Source organism: Chelonia mydas, chromosome 11 (genome assembly GCF_015237465.2).
Source record: "Chelonia mydas isolate rCheMyd1 chromosome 11, rCheMyd1.pri.v2, whole genome shotgun sequence".
NCBI lineage: Eukaryota > Metazoa > Chordata > Testudines > Cheloniidae > Chelonia > Chelonia mydas.
The window spans coordinates 67,741,704-67,767,800 of NC_051251.2; the positions used below are offsets into that span (position 1 = coordinate 67,741,704).

Consider the following 26,097-nt stretch of genomic DNA (forward strand, 5'->3'; position numbering starts at 1 on the left):
TCTGTAAGCAAGGACTGGTCTGTCTCCCAAGATCTGTGAGAGTGAGGGATCATTATCCTCATACCATCTTGTCAGCTGCCTAAATGGACCATCTTGATTATCACTACAAAAGTTTTTTTTCTCCTGCTGATAATAGCTCAATTAGCCTCTTACTCCACCTTTTCATGTTCTCTCTACCTTCTTACTATATGTTCCATTCTATGCATCTGATGAAGTGGGCTGTAGCCCATGAAAGCTTATGCTCAAATAAATTGGTTAGTCTCTAAGGTGCCACAAGTACTTCTGTTCTTTTTGTGGATACAGACTGACACGGCTGCTACTCTGAAACAAAGGATTCTGTGCATCTAAACTCCAGAGAGGGTTTCGGTAAAGCCAACCTTTTAAGCTGTTACTCCCTGTAACTTTCTGACTCAGAGTCCCCAACAACAGGCTGCGGCCACCATACACAACTGCAGTTGTCCCCACAACAGCTGGGGAAGCTTTAAAGAAGGACAGGCTCCAAAAGGAGCATGTCTGAACTTCTGCAAAGCTTTGCAGAAGCGTGGTCTGAGTGCACCAGAAGCCCCTCAAAAGGAGAGAAGGTTCTCATGCCCAAGCTGAAAACGCTTTGCACAGCTCTCCCAAGTCCAGAGTTCTCATCCCAGCTGTGCCACACTGCACAAGTAACTTCATCTCTGTGCCTCTGTTTCTACTACTTAGTTCAATGTTCTGCAGAAACATTGACTAACTGATCCTTGTACCGCTCAGGCTGAGTAGTAGTATTCCTACAAAATGGTATAGGGAACCTCACAAATGGCAGCAAGCAAACCCTTCTTGTTCTGCTACTCGCACAATGATACAGCCCTTCAGCAAGCAGATATTAATGAAAATAGTCTCACTTGGGGGGGGGAGGGGGGAGGGGAGAATTTGCTTCCGGATTCTTATTGAATGAGAAAATTCAGCATCCGAACACATGGCCTTGACTTCAGTGGACCTATGGCAATTTACCAGCTGAAAATCTGATCCCTTGAGTGACTTACCACCTCACTGGGAGGGAAAAACAGTACAGACGAACCATCAGAAATATCAGGAATGTTGACTTTGGTCAGTCCAGGTTTGGTTGATTCTATACTAGATGTGTCAGAGCTGTGAGCTCTCATACCTTAACGGAATATTCATCCACGGTGATCTTTAACACAGATGCCCTTTCTCCCAAATGTTAATTGGACATTGATGTTAAATAGGCGTTAGCAAAAGAAACCCAAACATTTTAAAGCAATCTAAAAATCCTCACTCTTAGCTGCAGAGCTTACTTTCATGATTCAGGAAGTTGTCATTTCACTAGTTCACCAGTCAGTCTTCCAGGGTGGGTGGAACCTGAATGTTTAATGTCATAAGCAGGGGAAATTTTTAAAAAAAGACCCTACTGATATTTTATCAATCCTATAGAAGTAACAAAAGTATTCCCCCCCCCTTTGTGGGTCACCTTTAATAGCTGAGTTGGATAATGGAGATCAATAAATCCATTTATTAAACGATCTGTTCTTACAGATAATGTTCCAAGTTAATATTCAGCTACACAAGTACATACTGCCTGGTGTGCCACAATGCTCATTGTTATTACTTGTGGTAAGTAAGCGTCAACCAGGGAAATGACATCACCACAAAAGAGGCAGGATGGATTTATGGTCAAAGCACTCATCTGCAGCGTATTCCTAGCTTCACCCAGATTTCCCATGTGATCGTGGGCAGATCTTACTTATTCTCAGAGTCTTGGTTCCCCAGATGCCAAATAATTTTCTCCTCTCCATCATGCATATAGTGGTACGACCTATGCCAGTGAAGACTAGAGAAGAGCCTTGGTCCAAGACTAAGGAGCGGCAGATACAGGAACCAGTGGAGAGCGTAAGAATTTCCATAGAAACAGTTCTAAAGACTGCAGTACTCCAAGAAGTAACCATGGCTTCTTGCATGAATTTTCTGTGGTATCCTAGTGCTCTAGTGGTGGCCAAACTACAAGCATGTAGCTTCCTCCTCCTCTGCCATCCCGACACCACTGGCAATGATCTTCAGTGAAGTAACAAGCAGTTTTGTGATGCTGCTCAAACATGCCAATCCATTTCGTTCAGACTTGACTTGTTCCTTCATAGGAGTTGCCCAAAAGGGTTGTCAGCAGCCCTGGGACCAGACAGGGAGACTTTGCAACATGTTGAAGTTTCACAAGAACCTGCCACTAGACTGTAGCAAAGGACACCCAGATGACAGACAGGGGGCTACACCAGGACAACTGCAAAAACGTCACATTCAAGTAGTTGTCAAGTTGGCCAACTCAGCTTTTCCCAACCTGTCCATCCCAGGCAGTGATCCACAGCGGCAACTGTTCCAATATCAGACTGGTAATGCTTTGCTGGAAATCTCAGTCTCAGGCCAGTGAAAGCTCCAAGGGAAGTGATGACTAATTCCATGTATCACAGATGGCTTGTGAGAAAGTGTGAGTTCTGTGTTAGCAGATACACACACCAGCCTGCCTTGCTGATCTGAACACTCAGCTGTTCAAACATTTACCTGGAAAAGTTCCATGGAATCAGTGCAATGTATTAAGTACTTTAAATGCCAGATTGAAGTGGGGAAATCCTAAGCATTCAGTATGAGCCAGACTGGCACAGAACTGGAAGTTGAACAAAAAGTTGTGCCAAGGAGAATAGAGACAAATGCTATCAAATACCCTCCCTGATATGGAAACTTATTAATTAGTAGGTGGTTTTCTTCATGCTGCCAAAGCAATCCTCTCTCAGAGCTGTTTCTTTATTCCCTTGAAATTAATTTGCAGCACTGTTCTCAGGAGCTGTACATAGGAAATTAGGTCAAACAACCTAAAGATTATCAGATGTGGGCCCAAGCTTTAAAATACCAATCCAGACCTGTACTGCTCCAGCCTTCAGGGGTTGTTGTGAGCTACTGGTGTGGTTCAGCCCACTGGAGACATGATCAGATGCAAAATCTGGATCCATGTTCATCTCCCTATACCTTGACCCTAAATAATCCTGAATTAGATTAATTTCCAGGCATGCTGCAAAAAGCATGGTTTGGGGGAAGTTTGAGGGTATATTTCTGGGACAGTTACAGGGCCTGTTTTGCAGGTTTGATTTACTGGCAGAACTTAGTGTTATATGATTGAAGGCAGTGTGGCTTAGTGGATAGATCACTCTGGAGACCCAAGTTCTATTTCCTGTTCTGCCACTGGCCTGCTAGGTTATCTCCCTGCACCTCACCTTCCCCCATCTGTAAAATGGGGATGATACTGACCTCCTTTGAAAAATGCTTTGAGATCTATGGATGAAGAGTGCTGGATAGGAGCTAGGGATTATTACTAAAGAGCAGATCTTTAGGCCCTGTTTATTTTAAAAAGGGTTTACCCTGCTGTTATTCAGAACAGGCAGATTCCCCACTGAGTGAAAGTTCTTTGGCTGGAAGTACCCACATTAGTCAAGTGGACACAGGCTAAATGGGGGAGAGCTGGCTTGTGACACATGCTCACATCTGTGCAACAACAGCACTCAAGGAACTACACTTACAAATCATCAATTTTGGAGCCATTTAAAGGGTAACTTTCTCCTCCCATCTTGCAGTGTATATGGGCCTGTCTCCACTTCCAGGAAAGTTAATCCAAATTAACTAAAATGTGCGAATTTGAAGTAGAGTCGTTAAACCACATTAAACCCCATGTGAATACCCTCACTCAGAATTAAAGAGTCTTTAATTCCTTTTATTTTAAAGTGAATTAAGGCAAACCAAATTAAAGCCACTTTAATTCTGAATAAGTGTGTCCACATGGGGATTTAATGCAGTTTAACTAATCCACTTTCCATTCACACCTTTAGTTAACTTGGATTAATTTTCTGGATGTCCCTGTGGAGACAAGCCCTTAGAGCTGTACAAATGAAAGATCCTGTTTCTGAATCTTTTAGGAGGCACGTGATAAACCTCTCTCATAGCTTGGATGACTATGCTATGCGAGACATGGTTTAACACAATACAACAGGAAAGAGGTGCTCTGTCCCAACATGCCGACCATTTCTAATTTACTCCCACCTTCCGGAGTCTCTGCATACCTCTCAACCCCCACCTTTGCCAGAACTGAGTGCAGAGCTCTCTTGAATTCTGCATTTCAGTTGCTTTCTCCAGTAACTTAATAAACATGATCATTGTGCTCTGAGTTGTAGATCTCAGATCACTTCACAAAGGAAGCCACCTTATTGTCACCCCTATTTTAATGGTGAGGAAGTGGAGATACAAATCAGGGGCGTGACCAACCCAGCCTCAAATAGCAGTTAAGTAGCATATTTGGAAATATGACCCCTATCCCGGACTCACAGTCCAAGGCCCTATCCACTAGACCACACTGCTCCATAGCTGCTAGGAGATTCATTACGAATTACTCATTAACGTGCAAGATAATCCATCCCAAAATTAAATAAAACTGAGGTATGTGTGCTAAAGTTATTTACAGGTATACTGTGGAGCACTGTAAGTTATCTATAGTGCACAACGGCAAAGGAATGAAGATTTACAGCACTGGGCACTGAGAGTCATAGATTCTAAGGCCAGCGGTGACCATTACATCAGCTAGCCTGACCACTTGCATAACACCGGCCACAGAATTTCTCCGAGTGGTTCCAGCATCAAGACCATAACCGATTTTCTAGAAGCCATGCTGTACCTCAGACATCCACTCTTGATTTAAAGACTGCCAGTGAAAACGTTTCACAGGCAAGTGAGCTAAGACGACCCTTTTTGTGCCCAAATTACAAGGCTCTCGTGGTACCAAAATTTGTTTCAGACAAGTCACAACCTTAGAATTTATTTATATCCCAAGGGTGGGCTCAAATAAAGAGACTACAGATGCTTCTGTTTATAAATACTTATTTTAATCAAGTCATTATGGGCCAGAACTTTACCCTGCTATTATTCAGAACTTCCGTTATCACCACCATCACCACCACGTGATTGTCTTCACATATGGCACAGCTGCACAGCATCAGCGAAGATGCTGCTGCACCAATGGGAGAGCTTCTCCTGTCGCCATAGTTAATCCACCTCCCCAAGAGGCAGTAACTGTCTATGGGAGAAACCCTGTTCAGGTGGGATAGCTAATGCATGTTAGCTCTGCTGCTTTAAAAAAAACAAAAACAAAAACAAAAAAAAACCACACACACCACATTTTTTGCACTGAAAAAAAAAATCAGAGTTCCGTGTGGATACCAAGCACGTGAATTTGGCCCAATAACTCTGTGGTGGAATATGGCCCTTTCCCTAAACGCTTGTACTAGTAGGTCCTTAAGGAAGACAAGGACATGTGGGTACCAGTTCTGCAGAGCACATAAGCACGTCCAGTTAAGTTATTGGTACTTAAGCACGTTTAAGTGCTTTGCTGAATCAGAACCTAGAAATAGAAGAGAATTCTCCTCTCACTAACACTGATTTTGACACACAAAACCTGAAGTCTCGGTGACAATCAGATCATGGGAGAGATCACAAGCAGTCCAGCATGTGAACCTTGCTCATTCCTAGCAGAGACAGCATCATCTCCTTTGCAGCTTCCATAAGGTCTCTCTGTGGGAACTATTCTGCTCAGACTGCAGCTGAAGAACAGAGCCGTATTCACTCATCTGGAGAGTGATAATTTAACAGCTCCCCAAAGAAGATTATGTTTAGCATTTACAGGCCATTATGTGTTGCAATTCAAACCTTTGCTTCTCTCATAGGGCTGAGCTCTCATTAGAAGAGGGTGAAGCTGTTCGGCCTAATTGTAAAATGCTCGCTGGGGTAAGATGTGATTACTGCACAGAGTACAGCAATGTTGGGTTCTCAAGCCAAGTTTTTCTGGTCTGTCAGAAGGAGCCGGAATCAGAAGCAGCCACAGAGACTCCAGCAACGAGGGTTTCCAATTGTTACCAAACACACATTTTTTGTTCTGAGTTATATAGATGTCAATAAACTGACATAGTACAGAGTTATCTGAAGTGAAAATATGAAAACAAGAAAGATGTGTTAAGATACAGGATTTAGAGAGCACGTCTACACTGCAAAAAAAAAAAAAAAAGTGTGTTCGTAACTCCTGTTACAATAGCAGTGAAGACATCGCAAATCCAACACAGATTAGCAGCTTGAGTTCAACCCCAGATTCTCCTATAGGCTTTCACTCAAGCTGCTAACCTGAGTTGCTGGCTCTTCACTGCTGTTTTAACCCACAGGAGCTAACCCACGTTTGCAAAAAAGCGCTGTGTGAACATCTCAGAGGCTTTGGACTGGGACTCAAGAAACTTACGCCCAGTCTACAGAGAGGTTCTATCCGCTTAGCTACGTCCGCTGTCAGGCAGGGGTGAAAGTGGGCCAGTACGGGCCAGTACGGCGTATCGGTAAGAAGCGGGTACCGGCCTGTACGCAGCCAACATTTAAGCGCTGCCATGGCAGCACTTTAACATCGCTGCCCCTTTTGCCCCCCCTGTTGGCGGCCCTGCCGGTAGGGACCCTACCAGCAGGGCCACCGACAGCAGGGGAAGGGGGCACAAAAGGAGCAGCTACCCCAGAGCCAGTGATTTAAAAGGGCCCGGGACTCCTGGCTGCCACCACCACAGCAGCGGCCGGAGCCCCAGGCCCTTTTAAATCGCCGCTGGAGCCCTGGGCGGTGTGGGCCAGGCTCTGCGGATGGGCTGGCTGGGGGAGGCTGACCCCAACCCCGCCCCTTCCACCTGAGGCCCCACCCCTCCAGGGGGCCCAGAGCCAGGCCCCTGTACCGGAAAGAGTTTAAATATTACTTTCACCCCTGCAGTCAGGAGTATGAAAAACCCACACCCTGGACCAGCATAGCTACGCAGACGTAACTCCCAGCATACAGACAGCTACATCAACAGAAGATGGCTTCCGTCCACAGAAGATGGCTTTGTTCAAGGAGGTGGCATTTCTGTACCGACGGAAAACTCCCATTCTGTCTATGTAGGCTGCATCTACACCAGTGGTCTCCACAAGATGATCTTAAATTCAAAAAGTGATCTTGTGCATAAAAAAAAAAGTCAACCCAGGATCTACCCCGCCCCTTCCCTGATGCCCCGCTCTCTCCATTCCCCCCTCCCTCCCTCCCTTTCACTGGGCTGGGGCAGGGGATTGGGGTGCAGGAGGGGGGGCAGGCTCTGGGCTGGGACTGAGGGGTTCAGAGTGTGGGAGGGGGCTCCGGGCTGAGCCTGGGGAAAGGGGTTAGGGTGCAAGCTCTGGGATGGAGTTTGGATGCAGGGGTCATATGGTCACACTGCACCTAATCTCATAGAATCCACTGGTCAGTTCATGAGTTTCACTTTTTATTAGTGTCATTTGTGGCTTATAGATCTAAAACCCTTCTGGGACTGTCACAAATCAGTGCAACATTCTCAGCTGTGAGGTGTGCGTTGGCTGAGCCTGGGGCAGGTGGTTGGGGTGCAGGAGCGAGGGGTGCAAGCTCTAGGAGGGAGTTTGGTGCAGGGGGGGTTCCAGGCTGGGGCAGAGTGATGGGGTGTGGGAGGGGGTGGGGGTACGGGCTCTGGGAGGAAGTTTGCATGTAGGAGGGGGTTCCAGGCTGGGGAGCGAGGTGTAGTCTCCGGCTGGGAGGTGCTTACCACAGGTGGCTCCTGGCCAGCGGGGCAGTGGGGCTCAGCCGTGGCCCCACGCCGCTCCCAGAAACATCTGGCTGCTGGCACATCTCCACAGTCCAGGGGGAGGCAGCGGGTCTCCATGCGCTGCCCGCCCCTGCAAGCGCCACCCCTGCAGCTCCCAGCCAATGGGAGCTGCAGGGACAGTGCGCAGAGCTTCCCCCTCCCCACCCCAGGGGCTGCAGAGACATGCTAGCAGCCAGACGCTTCCGGGAGTGATGTGGGGCCAGGGCAGGCAGCGGCCCGGAGATCACAATCAACAGGCAGAGGTTCCAGGATCAACCTGTGCCAGTACAGTCTCTGTAGCATATACATATCTTTGGATTCTACTGCTGGCTCTGCCACTAATCTGCACAATGCAGGGCAAAACATTTCACTTCCTTGTGACTCAGTTTCCCCATCTTTAAAAGACACCTTCTTGTGTGAATCAAATGGAGAGTCACAGAGTGAGCGCACCCTATCCGATCTTCCGTCACGCTTACTCTGTCTTGGTACATCCCATTCCAGGAAGCTGACTTGTTGCTTCAGTCTCAGAAGTACTGCTTCAGAAAGGATGCACTTCTGGGAATGACCTAACAGGGCTGTAATTAACCGCTGGAACAATTTAAAAGGGATCACGGTGGATTCTCCATCACTGACTGCTTTTAAATCCAGAGTGGACGTTTTAGAAAAGAACCCCAAGATATCTGCTCTAGGAGACGTTCTATAGCCTGTACTGTACGGTAGGTCAAACTGGATCACAATGGTCCTTTCTGGCCTTGGGATCTACGAAGGAGCCTGCATTCCTCATAGGAATTCAGCCAGGATTTTTTTTTTTTATTGTTTGCATAAATAAAGTGATTAAAAACAAAGCGTGAGGAACATTGTGATTCAAAACATGAATATAGTCAAAGGGGTTGACTCAGCACTCAGTACTCCAATAAAGCTCCCAGAGACTTCAGTGTAACTGTCTTTAGAAAGAGCAAAAAAGTGATCATATTGTTCGGTAGGTGTCACCACATGGCACCGTTACACCCAGTCTCACGTGTTCTTAGCAGGTCTGAATAAATGTTCTGTGTTAATTATTCTCTTTAGAGGAGCTGTTGCAAACAGCAAGACCGTTTCCTCTCTGCCATAATTTCTGTAACAAGAGTCGATCCTTGGGGCAGAGTTGCTTCCTAGGAACTGTTTGAGCTGAGATTTCTGAAGCACAGATTTCCCAGTGTGCTGTTTGTGACCACCTCTGTTCAAGGACTGGCATGTACTGCAAACAAGTTAGTTACATTAAAAGAAAAAAAAAATCTAGATACCCAAAAGGCTCCCAAATTTGCTACCATTTGGCATAGGGGCAACAGCAGGAATGAGGAATCCAAGCAATGCTGCATTATATAAACCATGAACACCACTATAGCTCTGACCAATTGAATAGGGAGTTTCACATTAGTACCAAAAGGGCTTAGTTAGTTTGTAGGAAAGAGGATCCTCCAACAACACTGAATTCCAGCTGGTTTTGTGTTGGCAATGACAAGTCACAATAAGAGAGAGAACCAGGCTTTATGCTGATGCATGTTACAAATTCTTCCCTTTCCTACACACAGGCCAGGAAACATCGTTTGTCCTTCAACCCTTGAAATAAATGTTCTTCCTCTTTAACAAAGTAAGGCTACAAAAGAAATTTTAAAACCATGCTAGTTACAAAACTCCAGAATAAAGATCTATTAAGATTTCAGCTCACAAAAACTTCAGTCACAGTCAGAGTAAGTAATGTTAAGGGCAAAATATTAATAAAAGTAAAGTTGAAGGAGTTAAATCCGACACTCAATTCTTAACTCCACCTGGTGATTGAAACACAACAAAACTGTTGTCCCAGGGGTTTGTTTATCTCCTGGAGTGAAGGCCTCCAGCCTTCCAGCACTGACCACCACTCCAGATACTACTCAAAGTGTTAAGAGTTTTAAAAATGGACGAACAAGCAGCCTGATCCAACGTCTGTTGTAGTAAATGTGAGTCTTTCACTAGAAGGGCAGTCCAGTCAGTGAGGTGCTCAGGTAGGGAATTCCCTGCTCCGCCGTTGGCTTCCTGTGACACCTTGGGCAACTCACTTAGTCTCTGTGCCTCAGTTTCCCATCTGTACAATAGGGATAACAGCCCTGTTCTACCTCACAGGGTGTTGTAAGGATCAATACATTAAAGACTGAGAGACATTATAGTTATGATGCTGTTACATAACTACTAATGGCTTTCATAGTCAGTCATCAGGAAGTAGTTCTAGCTCATAATCATCAGATTAAAGGACTGCTCTAATCCAGAATAAATTAAATATTTAACAAGTGAGGACACAAGTCACAAGCCACTAACTCAGCTACGTTCCTTCACATCATATTAGCTTAATTGCACATTCCTGAGCAATAATTTAGGGACTGATCCAAACTGTGGCCCATTGAAGTCAACTGAAACTAATGGGGATCTTTTCATTAAGAAACTTGTGGTCATGAACCTATGAGCATGAGAAAAGTTATAGTTTCTATACCAATAAGGGTCATGTGTAGTCATGAGAATTGTGTTGCAATTTTGTTTCCCATAATTTAGCCCGGGTATGAATTTCCCCCAACCCTCCAAAACATCTAAACACTAACTACCCCAAAAGCCCACTTCATGACAATATATTCAAAAATTATATTCTCTCATTTCAACTAAATGTCAAAAGTATAAGGATTCATTAAAAAAAAAAAACTGGCTCATTTTCACTTAAAATTCCTAGATTCACTAAAATTCACTAATTCCTAGAAAAAAGAAAAATAATTACATTGCAGACGTTATCAAATTAGGTCATTTTCATGGGATCATAATGAAATTATGCGCTATCCAGTTTTCCTGCAAACATTTCACAGTTGTAATAGCTGTCCAAAAAGGGATGTGTCAATTTCGTTTTAAAAGAGTATTTTCTACAGCCTGTTTCTATCCATGCTCCAGGTCACTAATGTCACACACATGAAGTCCATTAGGGAAATAAATCAGGCCTATAAAATATAGTTTATATAATGATGACAATTTCCCCCCCACTATCCTAACCAGCTGCACAAGTTCTTCTGTACTTGATCATGACCATATTCTGATTACATAAATATTTGACTTGACAAGCTATTGCAGTTCAGATTCAGCACAAGGACAGGACCATTCTTGTGGAAATGTCAGGTTTGTGGTGTGGTAGTAACACGAGGGAAGGGAATAGCGAAAGCAGCTTTGAACATGACATATGACATTAGCATATGCTAATAAGGCATAGAAGCATCTAATAATGGCAATGTGAACTATCAAGCAGGAAGTTAAATCCTGTGACCCTCCAAAAGAACTGCTCTCCGGAGAATCGTAGTTCAGGATGCAGGCACAGCTTATGTCAAAGGTGTCTTATCCAGAGATCAGAACAGCCACTACTGCTTCTACAACTACAAAGTATTATAGGGTATTTCCACTGGGGAGGGAGAGAGGAGAAAAAAAAATTCCCACAGCAGAAAGTCTCAGCATCTGGGTCAACTGACTCAGGCTCACGCTACAGGCCTAGAAACAGCAGTTTAGACATTTGGACTTGGGACCCAGTGAGGGGGAGAGTCTCCAGCCTGAGCCCGAACATCTGCACTGCTATTTCCAGCCCTATAGCATGAGCCCCGTGAGCACCCGGGTGCTAAGATTTGGTACCACAGCTCTTCCCTGCTCCTCCGCTCCCCTCCCCTCAGTGTAGAGCTACCCATAGTAACATCTTAGGAGGACCCAGCCAGGATACAGATCCCAGTGTACTAGAAACTGTAGAAACACATAGTAAGCTCTTTGGGGCGGGGACTCTTTGAATGTCTGCATAGACAAGAGAGAGAAGTTACTTGGTCTATGTAGGTAGTGGTTTAATTTAATAGAAGTCTGAAAGAGCCTTAAGTGTGCGTGCTGGTATAGGAAATGTATCACAGAGACCACTCTTTGACCAGGGAATAGAAAGGCTTCCCTACTTCACCTCTTACCAAATTTAGTACAGGGGGAAAATAAGTAGAATTCTCTTTCCCCAGAGTAATACTTACCATATGGTACGCACAACCTCCAATCCAACCTAGATATACAAGCATCAGCAACTCTTTGATGTAGTCCTTTGGACACTTCCTTTCATTAGAGAAACATCTGCACTGCCCGACTATATTTAACATCACCATGTATAACCTCCTCTTCTTTGATACTGCTACTCAACTAAGCTACCATAGCAATAATGTTCCATACAGACCTGAAAGGTATTCAAAGACTGACCAGACTTACCGTTTGTTTAAGTTTATCTCTAATATGACCAACCACCGGGATATGTGATGACATTTGTTCTCAGCTGTTCGTGGCTGGTTTGTAATTGTGGCAAGTGTTTATTCGATGACTGTGTATCCGTGAACAACAGTCCTTTAGCCTTACCTCAGAATCTTGCTCCAGCTGGTTCCTGACGACAATCAGATTATACAGTATCCTGTCATCATCGGCTTCAGTGTGGGACATGTCATGAGGGGTGCTCCACAGGTTCTTCTCCTCGTCCCTCGCCAAGGTGGCTCCAAACGAGGCATAAGGGTTATTACTGAAAGGGGGAATATTGAGGTGCAGTTGTCAGTGACTGAGTCTGGAGAACGGCAGTTAAGTTCTATAGTCAGGTGTATTCGGTAAGTGGGGCCTGTATGGCTCAGCTGATAACACGTTTGCCCCTGAAATAGAAAAGCAGGTGTGCCAGCCTGGCACTAGAACTGAGTCTAGTGCTCACTGCTCTCAGTCTAGGCAGCACTGGTGGTGTTGCTCTGTTAAAGGTGCTGTACTCTGAATGAGACAGGAAACCCATGCATCTTCAGTATTCACAGGGTACCTTTCAAACAAACATCCTTCTGCACAGTGCAACAGGTCATGACATCCATCACTGAACTATTCACACACCTGATAGCTACCACCATCATCTACAAAACAACCGCTAGGAGCCAGCTGAATGCCTTGCTTTGGAAAGGCACAACATGAAAAGTGGACTTATCCTTATAAATACTCTATTCTAAAGCCCCATAGTGTTAGTTCCGCTCAGCATTGGTACAGCGGCCTTCTTCCAGTCAACCAGTTCTGGTGTGCATCAGTGACAGCTCTCGAACTTTCAAGTCTGCTGTATGCTGACTGAGTTTGCCAGCAGCCAACTCCAATGCACGTTGCTACAGTTGGCAGTAGTAGCTGGAGTACTGGGGGGCCTCCCTTTATCTTGGGAAACTACCCAAACCTACTGCACCCAAAAAGCAGATTAAACATCCCTTTACAGATTCTTAAAGCGGCACTGTCAGTCCCCCGGGTCCCAGACTTACATAGGGGGGTGAAGAGAAAGCTTTGCGATTCCCAGAACCTATTTCTGAATCAAATAGGGGGAAATGTCAAAGACTGAGATATAATTTATCTTTTCTTCCTCCAACACTCCAGTTTCCCTTTTACACTAGCTTGGAAAGCTAATCTCATCCTTATGGGGGGGGAAAAGGGTTTCCCCTCCAAAAACAAAACCCATTCACTACTACTTCACTAACAGCCTTGTCCAGACACTTCAATCCCACCAGCCACTGATAAGAAGTAAACACTGTTCTGATGCTCACAGTCAGACTCCTCTGAATGCGGTCACTACAGCAGTTGCACTTCACGGAACCATTCGCTCCCTGGGGCAGGAGAGTTGAAGTTTTAGCTGTTGCTTATTTCAAGCCTCGAGCACATTTGCAAGGAGCACTGAATATTTAACAGAAGAAAAGAGGCAGAAATTAAGTCTGCTCTCTGCTGGCTCCCAGAGCCTATGGCTTCCATGAGTGTCACTAAGATTTCTCTGCTCACCCCGATCATTACAAAGCCCACGTCATTAAGAGGATTACATGTATAGTTCTTAGTAGGACCATCACATTTGTGTTTTATCTTGGCTGCCAGTTCCCATGTAACCACTCAATCCATGGCATGAACACAAAGACTTCAGGGGCCTCTTAACCTGCCTTTGTTCTTTGATAGGCAGACATCAGAGAGGCCACCTTCAGATAAGACACCAATATTTCAGGAGGCCTATAACCAATGGCAGGTTTCACAACTATCTGTCAGGAGAGGGAGTCTGGCCATGGCAGCTGTTGCCACGTCCACTGGTGGTGCAGAAGGGGCTGGTAAATCCTGCAGCTGTCACTGGGAAAAGGAGCAAGGGTCTCAGGGGACAAAAGACCCCCTCTACTTTCTCCCTTGGCAGCTTTGCAGAACAAGCCGAGGCAGCAGTCAGCAGCTCCCCTTCCTTTTTAGGGCTGGTAGTGTGTCCCCACCCTTTGTAGATTTCACCATGGGACTCTGTGTCACAGCATAGACCAGGATCCAACCCGTCATCTTCAAAGACGGGGCTCTGATCTCCTGCCCCACCCAGCTCCTGACTTCAGCGAGCCAGGGACTGTAAATTTCTAAACCTGAGCTCCGAGTTAGCTACTTAAGAAATGCAATGGTAGGTTGGCCCTCTAGGGAGATTTAATAGAACCCCATTTACACACATCCAAAAATTTATGTTTATGTCATGTTTGACCTCATGCCCTTGCCAAAACACAAGGAAATTCCAGAAGCTTGGCCTTCCATCCTTAATTCCTGTTGTCTCCAGGTATTGCAGCTCCTGCAGTCAGCTTAAGACGCAAAAGGTACAAGCTGAGGATAGGGTCATTTGAGCTTTTTTACCTTGCTGTGCCTGCTCTCGTCACACCCTTTACAGCACAAGCTTGCTTGTATTGCTTGCTTTCATCTAATGGCTGGTGTGGAGGACGGAGTGGCATCAATATTTTTCACACTAGCAAACAGCCAGAGTACTCTGCCTGTTAAATGCCAGGAAATTTCAGTCCCCAAATCAAACAAATTCCAGTTGTGCATATAAAAGATCTAGATCTAGGCACATAGCGTACAAAATTAACTTCTCACAAGTGTTATTCATGGCCTGCATGCTCCATACATATTATAGTAGTGGCTAAAGGCCAAATTACACTTTTCCCCCAGAAATGCTCATCAAAGAACAAGAGATACTCCAATAATTCCACAGGCCCAAACTCACAAAGTTTCCAAGGTACCCTGCCATCAGCAGGAAGTTTGCTTGCCCACAGCACAAGCAGGGGAGTCATCGTCTCAACCAGCAGACATCACAAGTCTTGAAGGGAAACTCCCCAAGGGATCACAGGGTCTTTAAGGAGAGCAGGGGTATCTGCAGAGAGGCCTAGATCCTTCCCCATCCCTCATGGCAGCAGTTTACTGAAGACCTGGGGAGCCTTGGCCTCATCACCTGTCTCCTGATAGGATTTGAAAGGGCAGAACAGGAAAGTGCTCAGCTTAATGCAGAAAGGGTCATAATTAACTTCGGGTAGAAAATCCCCAGCTTTCCAGAGATGGGGTGACACTATGGAGAATGCCTCCTCCTGCACAAGAATCCATCCACATGCAGTTTGCCTCAAGGGGATCCTGTGGAGTTTGGGAGGGGGCAGGTTCGAAGAGGATGCCTCTCCTACCCCCTCTAACAGATCCTGGGCCAGCAGCGCAGGGTCTCCATTCCTTTCATTCCTCGGATGAGGGAAAGTCATTGGAATGCAGTGGTACTTTACTCTGGCTAGGGACACAGTGTTACCCCTCAAAGCCTGGATGCTGAAGACATTGGATAAATACAAACCCCAGACAGGGCAGCAGAGCATAGGCCTGCATATGCCTGACCAGTAAGGACAGTGGGTACTCAGTAGCATTGGGGGAGGATGGATTGGTGTTTGGAGCATTAGCCTAGGACTGGGCTGCACTCCTGGCTCTGTCACAGACCTGCTGTGATCCTGGGCAAGTCGTTTGGTCTCTGTGCCTCAGTTCCCTATCTGTAAAATGGGGATAACAACACTGCCTTTGGCTGGCCTATTTGGATTGCAAGCTCTTTTGGGCAGGGACTGTCTCTTTCTAGGTGATTGCTCAGTGGCTAGCACAGTTCTCCTCCCCCCCCCCCCAGTTGGGGGGGGTCCCTTGGTGCTACAGTGATATAAAGAGCTTTTCTGTTGTTTTGATTTACTGGCTGGCAATTGGATTGTTTCATTTTCTTGTGTGTGCTGTCCAGCAAGGGTTGTGTAATCCTGCTGGATGGTCATTATGATGTTGTTGTAACACTAATTCAGTTTTCTTAATCAAAGTGACTAGACCTTTTTGTAGGTATTTTCAAATTACCCCTTAAATTTAAAGAAATAATATCAGATGGGGATTCAGAATGGTGAGAAGTAAATCTACTCAATTCTTTTGAGGGACAAGCTGACGAGACCTAATATTTATACTATTTGCTCCCTTAAATTTAGTGCTTTAAATTTTTTTTGTTCTGTACAGCCATTAACAACCCTATAGGCATTTTGCCTGTGAATAAGGCCCCTTATAAACTATTTTTATAGGACTGCTAGCTTGTAAAGAATCTTTTTTATACTTTACCATAAATATCCATACAGGAAGGTTATTTAGGCTTCTACTAGGCCAGAAAGCTGTTTTTCCTTGTGCTACCTGTTGCTTGATCTCTGGCAAACTATAATTAACAAACAAGCCAAGGAAAGAAACTTCAGAGGCAAGGATGGCACACCACCATTATTTCTAGATTAGTGCTGGCGTGTGTTCAGTAAAGCCATTTCCAAATTAAATCTTTCTGGACTTCACTACTTTATATCCCAAACACTTCATTTAAGGTGCAACCCTGCTCCCATTAAGACTAATTGGAGTTTTGCTCTTAATTTCAACGGGACCAAGATGTCATAACTAAAATCTGCACGCTTGCTATATTTTAATATGTTTTCAAGCTGCATTTCAATTATGCACCCTGATCTGATCCTAAGTGTGAGCAAAGTGTTACTCACTGGGCTGATGTAAGATGAACAGCTCAGGAAATTCTGCACCATGCCATCATCATCTTTTTGGACCAACTTCAGAGAAGTACAAGATCTAAATCACAGTCACTTAAAGTTCAGTTAGTCGGGTCGAAACAAAGCCAGGTGTGAATCTCAAATATTTTGTTCTTCATCCTTTTATAGCAGCAATGCCTTTTCCCAGCCCAGGAAGTGCTCCACAAGTGGTTTACATAGTGTGACTGAAATGCAGCCACCTCTGGGGTGGAGGGCAGGAGCATCTCCTCATGTAGCACACTGTACAAGTAGGGATATTGTTGGGATGCTGGGGCAAATGCCTGCTCGAGCCAGAAGGGGTTGTTTTAAGTGTCCATGAAGGCGAGACAGGTTCTCAGCTTCTAAGGTATCATTACAAAGTCTCCCATAGGATGAGATTCACTGCTGGAATAAGGCAGCCACAACCCTATTGCCTTCAGTGGAATTGTTCCCGCTTATCAGCCCACAGCATTTAGTACTCATTTTATCTCCTGTAGAAGGATACAGGGCTGAACCCATCCTAATGGGTTCGGAAACCTTGTGTTCCAAATGCTAAGACAATCCCAGCCACTGGTCTTAAAAAAAAAACCAAACAAAATTTCATGTATTCCCCACTCCCGAAGGCACATGGGACACCACATAACTCGCAGAGACCCCATATTCCTATAGTGATGTATCCTCCTACGTGACATTTAGAAGGAAGAGATGGGGAAAAACCAGCACTATATCACCATCACCACACCCTCCCAGGTACAGAGGCCGAGTTGAAGGCATTTGGCGCGTTGCCCGGCCTGGCCTCTATCCAGCAATTGCTGAGAGTTAATGTTTCATAAACAGGTCACTGCTCCAAGGAGCTTTCAATATTTGAGAATGTATTATCTACACTAAGAGCTTCAATTCTCTCCATTCAGCTGCCGCCAGAGAAGGCCCCCCTCTTCCAGAGAGCTCACCTTCAGAGTGAGACAGATTACTACGCATTTCTTGTGTTTGATGGAAGAGGCTACCAAACCAAATTTTTAGTCACAGTCTGCCATTTACAAAGGTTACATTAAACACTCAGCAATTCATTTAGGCTGAAAGCTCTGCCTTGCTAGATTTCACCATTTTCTAGAGCAAGACCGTACTATATTGGGAAAAAAGTCTCTCTCGCTCTAACACCAGTTGAGTAATATGTTATTTTAATTTGGTTGGTACCCTTCAGATGGGGTTTGGGGAAGTTTTAATGATTTTCATTCAAAACTCACTTATTCAGGAATTAGATCTGCCAGAATAATCTTCTAAAACCCCGTTACAGGAGCTGAAATGCCAACCAATCAAAAGATGGCTGCAGTTTAAACAAAAGTGCAACTCTTTCAAATAATGGCTACTGGGTTGTGGTGACACTAACAGCAAGGAAGGACTCGTGAGACAAGGTAGCCGTCAGACAGACAGCACTTCTATAGGATTTCCTGTGAAAAGCCAGCATTAACTAAACAGGATCATCGCTATCATGTGTTACTAAAGAAAGGTGTTCCATGCAATCAGCTCACCGACTGAAGACTCACAAGGCTTTGCAAGACAATGAAACAATAAGGGACTATGCCTCTCCAGGCAGGTGCTTAACTTTCATTAAGTTAATGGGAATTTCCTGTAGCTGTGTGCACCAGGGTCGGGATTAAATGTCTCTGTGTTATTATTTAGGTAGCATATTTAGAAGCAAGAACTCAGGACAGTTAAATCCATATTGCTTCCCACCTTCATTTGTCACATCCATGCCACTGAAGTCCTGGACTTGCTCATTAAAAATAGATTTCAGAGCAGCAGCCGTGTTAGTCTGTATCCGCAAAAAGAACAGGAGTACTTTAGAGTCTCTAAGATGCCACAAGTACTCCTGTTTATTAAAAATAGAGAGGTTCTCCCCATCTAGGGAGGTGGTCTCTGCATTAGGCCTGGGCAAGACTATTGAATTGGTTATCATACGCAAAGGCCTGGAGAGCTGCAGTTAGTGAAGTCAGTGGAAAGATTTCGCCCACATAGCTCCCTTTGACTTCAGGAGGCTTTGGATCAGGCTCTAATAGCCCAAGTGATGTTAGGAGGAGGGTGGGAAAGAGAAGGGCTGCAAGCAACTGCCACTCCAGTCACCAGGCTGAAACTCTGCACTCTGCTCCAGCATGGGTCAAGGATGTCCGACCCTCCACGCTTGCACAGTTCATCCACAGAGAGCCCGACTACGTGGACCTTCTGCAGCTGAAGTGCCTCTAGGTCACGTTGGTGCTGCTTTGACAGCCCTGGAGATTGAAGTGCCCCCCTCCCTTCACAGCACAGTTTATATAAGCCTCTGAAATATGCCTGCAGGAACTGTGTATGTTTATACTAATCATGAGGTGTGACTGCAGCTCGAGTAGACTGAGTACCTGAGGGGCAACTCCACGGCCAAGAGCGCTTCAGTGTGGTCTGACCAACCTGTCCAGAATCCTGGCTACTTGCTCACCGGCCCAGTGGTAAAGAGGGGTTCATGTATGTGACATGGCACTAGAAACAGAGCATGGATCCTGCAGAGACTTACACTCATACTTAACACTGATGTCGACGCACAGTCACAGTGGTCTCCGTGAGTTGTACCTTAAGCGCCCCAATCCGGAAACATTTTATTCAAACGCTTCACTTTGCACGGACTTCAAGGAGACTATTCAGAGCGCTCAAAGTTATGCATGTGCTTTGCAGGATCAAAGTCCTAATTCAGACAACTGAGGGAGAAATTGTTTTTGCCATTTTCAGACAAAATCTGAAGCATTTTAAGTCATGCATGCACCATTTGCAAAAAAGAAGAAACTGAAGGTGCAATATACCTCTGATGCTTTTATAAAACTGAAAAAAAGTGTTTTTTAAATGAAATTTGTAAAAAAAAAAAAAAAAAATCAGAGATTAGTATATACAGAGAGTGAAAATAAAGATCACCAGGGGAATGCTGTAGAATTCTTGTATCACGTTAACGAAAGGCCAGATTCTGCCAGCTTTATGCTGACTAGAATGTGTGAACAAACCCCTTGACATCAATGGGATAATGGGTGCACAAGATCAGAGGCCTTACTGCACATGCTTAACTATACAGTGATCAGTCACACTGAAGTCAGTGGGACTACTCTCAGTGCATAAAGTACTTGAACAAAATCTTGTGTAGGATTGGGGCCTTAAAGTCCTAGTGAACTAGAGAATCTGACCCAGGGTATTTACATACAAGGGGTACAGCCATTAGCACCCAAATCCTAAGAAGGCAAGAATGGAGCCCCCTTTTGTTCAAAGTCTCTGTCTCTCCTACGTGGTGTAAGATTTGAAATAGAAATGGACACAAATATATAGATTCATAGATATTAAGGTCAGAAGGGACCATTATGATCATCTAGTCTGACCTCCTGCACAATTCAGGCCACAGAATCTCACCCAGCCACTCCTGCAATAAACCTCTCACCTATGTCTGAGCTATTGAAGTCCTCAAATCATGGTTTAAAGACTTCAAGGTGCAGAGAATCCTCCAGCAAGTGACCCGTGCCCCATGCTACAGAGGAAAGCGAAAAATGCCCAGGGCCTTTCTAACGTGGTCATCACCACAGAATCTACCTTAGACACAGATGTAGATTCATTTCATTAAATATATTGCATTAAAATACGTTAAGATCTAGCATATACAGCAGTCTCCATAAAGCTAGCCTCTACCACACAATGGTAACTAGAACAGGAGTACTTGTGGTACCTTAGAGACTAACAAATTTATTTGAGCATAAGCTTTCGTGGGCTACAGCCCACTTCATCGGATGCATAGAATGGAACATATTGTAAGAAGATAAATAGATAGATACAGATATACATACATATGGAGAACATGGAAAGGTGGAGCAAGAGGCCAATTAATTAAGATGAGCTATTATCAGCAGAAGAAAAAAAACTTGTGTAGTGATAATCAAGATGGCCCATTTAGACAGTTGACAAGAAGGTGTGAGGATACTTAACATGGGGAAATAGATTCAATGTGTGTAATGACCTGTACATTGGCCATGACCTGTACACTGGCCAAACCAGACAGTCTCCATGCAAAAGAATAAATGGACACAAATCTGACATCAGGAATCATAACATTCAAAAACTGGTAGGAGAACACTTCAACCTCTCTGGCCACTCAGTAAAAGCTTTAAGGTTGGCAATTTTGCAACAGAAAAGCTTCAAAAACAGACTCCCAACGAGAAACTGCTGAGCTTGAATTAATATGCAAACTAGATACCATTAACTTGGGTTTGAATAGAGACTGGGAGTGGCTGGGGTCATTAATTAATTAGTCTCTTACTCCACCTTTTCATGTTCTCTGAATGTATGTATATCTATATCTATCTATCTTCTTACTATATGTTCCATTCTATGCATCCAATGAAGTGGGCTGTAGCCCACGAAAGCTTATGCTCAAATAAATTTGTTAGTCTCTAAGGTGCACAAGTACGTCTGTTCTTTTTGTGGATACAGATTAACACAGCTGCTACTCTGAAACTTGTCACAATGGTAACTGACACCACAGCTCATCCCCTAATCTACAGGAGTTCAACATGCAGCAATTACAGGATCAGGCCTTTAGAATAGGGCGGTAACACCAGCATCTTGAACACCACCTGTGTGGTGAGTGCTGACAGATGCTGAATTTAGTGGTTACCGCTATAAAACCCACAACACAAGCGCTCCTAAATGTACTACGAGCACCTCTCCTATTCTATATGTATTATGGAAAAAAACATTGTCAATACCTGGAGAAGAGCTGTTTGCTGCTCATGTGCGTCAATATTGCCAGTTAAAACTGATTCATAGCACATGGCCAGGAATGCATCTGTCAGTTGTTGGATGAACAAATACATACCATAAGGGTTAATCAACTGAATTAATCCACATGCTAAGAATGATTTACTCCACTGACCCAAGCTTTACAGTCTAATCCTATTGGTTAAGGTGTGTCACTCCCTGACCTGACAAAAGCTGGATGTCCGTGTTAAAACTCAAACACCAAATGGTGCTCCTAGAGAAGCAGCATTTGGGTAGAGTGGACAAGAGCAGAGCAGGTTGTATTACTAATGCTTGGGGAAGCCACTAATAGAATGGATTGCATAACATGAATATTTAGAACATTTGACATGAAATACCAAGTTCTGAGTCAGTTTCAGGACATTTAACTTTAATGATACTGTATTAATGAAAGATCATAATCTCCTCACACAAAGTCAATCCCTTTTTTAAAAAAAAGTCATTCTGTTCTTCAGGAAGAATAGCCTTAGTGACTAGGGATAGGAATTTCAAGAGGAGACTAGCTCCTTTTATATGAAGTTTTACATAGTAGTTCTAGTTGCTGCTACTGCTTTTATTGAGACCAATAAACTCATGACATGCCCTCTAAAGACTCTGGCTATTTATAACATAAGAGCTGCCATCCTGGGTCAGACCATGGTCCATCTTGTCCACTTTTGACAGTGGCCCTTATCAGAGGTTCAAGAGGAATGCACAGAACAGGGCACTTATGGAGTGATCCACCCCCGTCTTCCGGCAATCAGCGGTTTAGGGTCACCTCGAGTATGGGGTTGTGTCCCTGACCATCTTGGCTAATAGCCACTGATGGACCTACCCTGCATGAACTTATCCAGTTCTATTTTTGGCCATCACAACATCCCCCAGCAATGAGTTCACGGGTTACTTGTGTGAAAAACTACTTCCTCTTGTTCATATTAAACCTGCTGCCTACTAAATTCATCAAGCGACCCTTGGTTTTTGTATTTTGTACCATTTTTGTGAAATGGTAAAAAAACTTCTGTTCCACACCACATATGACTTTATAGACCTCTATCGTATCCCCCCTTAATGGTCTCTCGTCTAAACTGAACTGGTTTAATCTTTTTAGACTCTCCTCATACAGAAGCCATCCCATACCCTTGATCATTTGTGTTACCCTTTTCTGCACCTTTTCCAGTATATCCTTTTTGAGATGGGGTGACCAAACTGGACACAATATTCAAGGTGTGGGAACACCATGGATTTAAGTGGTATTATGATACCTTCGGTCTTATTTTCTATCCCTTTCCTAACAGTTCCTCATATCCGGTTAGCCTTTTTGATTGCTACTGTGCATTGAGTGGAAGCTTTCCAAGAACTATCCACTGTGACTCCAAGATCTCTTTCGTTGGTTCTAAATTAACAGTTACCACCCATCATTATTAGAAAATATACCACCCATCATAGTTAGAAAATATAATCCCAATATGCATTACTTTGCATTTATGAATGTTGTATTTCATCTACATTTTGTTGCCTAGTCCTCCAGTTTCGTTAGATCTCCCTGTAAATCGAAAGCAAACTGCGAGGAATTAGGTATTTTAGATTATGTTGTATCATCTGCAAACTTTGCTACCTCACTGTTCACCCCTTTTCCAGACCATTAATGAATATGGTCACACAGCACAGGTCCCAGTACAGTTCCTTGAGGGTCACCCCACTGGTCATGTCTCTCCATTCTGAAAATGGACTGTTTATTCCTACCCTTCCCCTTCCCCCCCATCTTTTAACCAGTTATTGATCCATGACAGGACCTTTCCTCTTGGCTCATGGCTGCTTAGTTTCCTTAAGAGCCTTGTCAAAAGCTTTCTGAAAATCCAAATACATCATATCAATTGGATCACGCTTATCCATATACTTCTTGACTCCCTCTAGAAATTCTAACAGAATTAAGTAATTCTACTTAATAGGAATCCTGTTTAAAGTAGGACTAAGAAATCTGCCTTTATTCCAGATTTCCAGTGGGAATGATTTTGCAGCAGATTCTTTATAGTATGTAACTTAAATTGACAGCAAATGTACATCATACCTTCAAGCATCTGCATTCACTCACATTTCTAAGTACTTTTATTAAGCAATCGTTGTTGGTATAAAATGAACCTGGATAATTCTCACTCATCCCCTCCAAAATTATCTGATGTAAAAAAAAAAAAAAAAACCATTAAATTATATCATGTGCCAGTGGGCGGTGGTGCCAGTGTCAGTTTGTAAACCGGTTTCAGAGTGGCAGCTGTGTTAGTCTGCATCAGCAAAAACAAACCATGAGGAGTCCTTGTGGCACCTTAGAGGCTAACAAATTTATCTGGGCATGAGCTTTCGTGGGCTCGAACCCACTTCATCAACCGTAGCCTTTGCAGGAAGAGAAGAGGATAACCTTCACCGGTGGCGGTGGCTCAGCGCCTGCCCCATCCACGGGCATACCGGAGCTGAACGCCACCAAACGTTTTCACTCTGAAGAGTCATAAAAACTTCCTGCTCCTTCCAGTCTGCGGTCCCTCCGCTTTACACACAAACCAGCCCAGCAATCCTCGGGAACCGAAGCATCCAGGGACTCAACTGGGTGTAGTTTTAAAAGAGAAACAAATCGTTGTCCCTAGAGCTCAGCCAAGTCTGTTCCCTGCCGTTTACTTGGGGAAACCGCCAAGAACCTCAACAAACAAACGCCCCTTCCTCTGGCCCTCTGCCTACCGAGCTCCTACGGACTCCGCCGGGCCAGAGCGGCCGCCGAGCGCTGGGGCGTGAGCCGCCGCAGGTGCCCGAGGAAGCCGGGGCGCCACCGACGCGGCACTCCGGAGCCGGCTTTGGGCGCCAGCGGCGGCACAGAGCTCGGGCAGCCCAAAGGCTCGGGGCCGGTTGCGGGGCGGGGGCCCGGTGCTCGGGGACCCCCCCACCCCCGCCGGGGGGCCGCCCTGCCCCTTACCTGACCAGCGGCTCCTTCTCCGCGCGCGCAGCATCCCCCGGGCAGCGGCAGCAGCAGCACAGCGCGCCCAGCCAGTCCCGCAGCCCCATGGAGCCGCCGCCGCCGCCGGACGCGACCCTAGGCGGCCTCCGGCCCCGCGCAGCCCCCGGGCGCCCCGCCGGCCGAGCGCCGCTGTGCGCAGGCAGGGCGAGCGCCTGGCCGCGCTACCATGGCAAGCGCCTCTGCCCGGCGCCGGGCTTCCCCTGCCCGCTGCGCATGGGCCGCCGCCGCCTCCGCCCCCCGGGGAGCCCCAGCCGCTCGCCCGCGGGGCGGGGACGCGGGGTGGGGAAATCCAGCCGGCGCCTGGCCTCACGCGGGAGGGAAACCCCAGCTCCCCCGGCGCCTGACCTCCTGCCCCTTTATGTCCCCGCCCGCCCCGCCATCGCAGCCGGGCCCCGCCGCGCTGCTGTCCCCGGGTCGAGGCCGTAACCAGCCCGGTGCAATCGCTGGCCGCAGCCTGGCGGAGCGATAAACGGGTCCAGCGGGGGCCCCGGGCAACCAGGCCGCGCTGCTCAGCCTGGCGGGCGTGCGTAGCCCCAGCGAAGTGACTCCCCTGCCCTAAGCTACCCCCGCCCCAGTGCTGGCCGCTCTCTAGCAATGCGAGGAGAGAGAGGGAGGCGGTGCCCTTTCCCCAGTTTGAGGAAGATTTAAACTCGGGAGGCTTGGGTTGTCTTCCTCACGAGTTAAGGGGCCGATTTACACAGCCCTCATTCGCATTTGGGGAGCGCTGTGGCCCGGATCCTCAAAGGAGTTTAGCTGCCCAACTCCCCCATTAAGGATCTGGGTCTTACTGATTTGAGTAATCCCACTGAAGTGAATTGTGTTACCCATGTGAGTAAGAGTTCAATGTAGATAAGGATAAGATAAGGGCCTGTAACTTATTTGCTTGAGTAAAATGGGATAATACTGGATTACCTTAAATGGGTTTATGATCCTTAATTTATGTTTGTGAAAATCACTTTGCTCTCTCAGCTTTTCTGCTAAAAGGCTCTGTACTATATACAGTGTTATCATTTCACTTTTAAGTCATAGCAGCATCTTTATTATTTATACGTGTATTACCATCGCCCCTAGAAGCCTTAGTCACGGATCAGGTCCCCATTGTGCTAAGCACTGTACAAACACAGAGCAAACAGATGGTCCCTGCTCCAAGGAGAGTACGATCTAAGCGTATGGCTACTCTGCTGCTGGGAGGTATAATTCCCAGCTCATGCAGACATACATGAGCCAGCTCGGATCAAGGTAGCATGCTAGAAGTAGCAGTGTGACCACAGTGGCATGGGTGGCGTCTCGGGCTGGCCGCCCGAGTACAGTTTCATCTAACATCCTATGTATGCACTTGGGTGGTTAGCCCTAGCCTTTGCCCATGCCGTCCTATCTTTAGCGTGGTGGCTCCAGCAGAGCTAGTACGTGTATGTCTGCCTGAGCTGGGAGTCAGAACTATACAGCAGCTGGAGACGTAAGACGAGACAATAACTGGATAGAGGAAAACAGACGGGAGTACAAGAAAACACGGAGGCCATGTTAGTATGACAGGCAGTGGTCTCAGCACACCCACAGCTATCTGTTGTCAGGGTTTTTGTAGGCACCATGGCAAAGGAGAGTTGTGAGGAGGGGTTGGCAGAAGGATAATGAGGTGGTGTAGTGGCTGTTTACAGGGAGTGCCTCCCACTCGTGTTGGGCAGTGTGGCAGAAAGCACGAGCGTACTTGTTTGACAATTAAACAAGTGGTCAGTGGAGCTGGCAT

The 26,097-nt window shown here is 45.6% G+C and overlaps 1 protein-coding gene across 1 annotated transcript in view; it reads right to left on the reverse strand.

Moving 5' to 3' along the window:
• The window catches only part of MREG (melanoregulin), a 41,472-nt gene extending 16,941 nt beyond the window's left edge, over nucleotides 1-24,531 (reverse strand). The window contains exons 1-2 of the mRNA XM_037912830.2: nucleotides 24,312-24,531; nucleotides 12,081-12,237 (exon numbers count right to left, since the gene is read on the reverse strand). Coding sequence (XP_037768758.1) covers nucleotides 12,081-12,237; nucleotides 24,312-24,400 — 246 coding nt within the window. The 5' untranslated portion in view covers nucleotides 24,401-24,531. The remainder of the gene's footprint in view (nucleotides 1-12,080; nucleotides 12,238-24,311) is intronic.
• Between the last annotated feature and the right edge of the window lie 1,566 nt (nucleotides 24,532-26,097).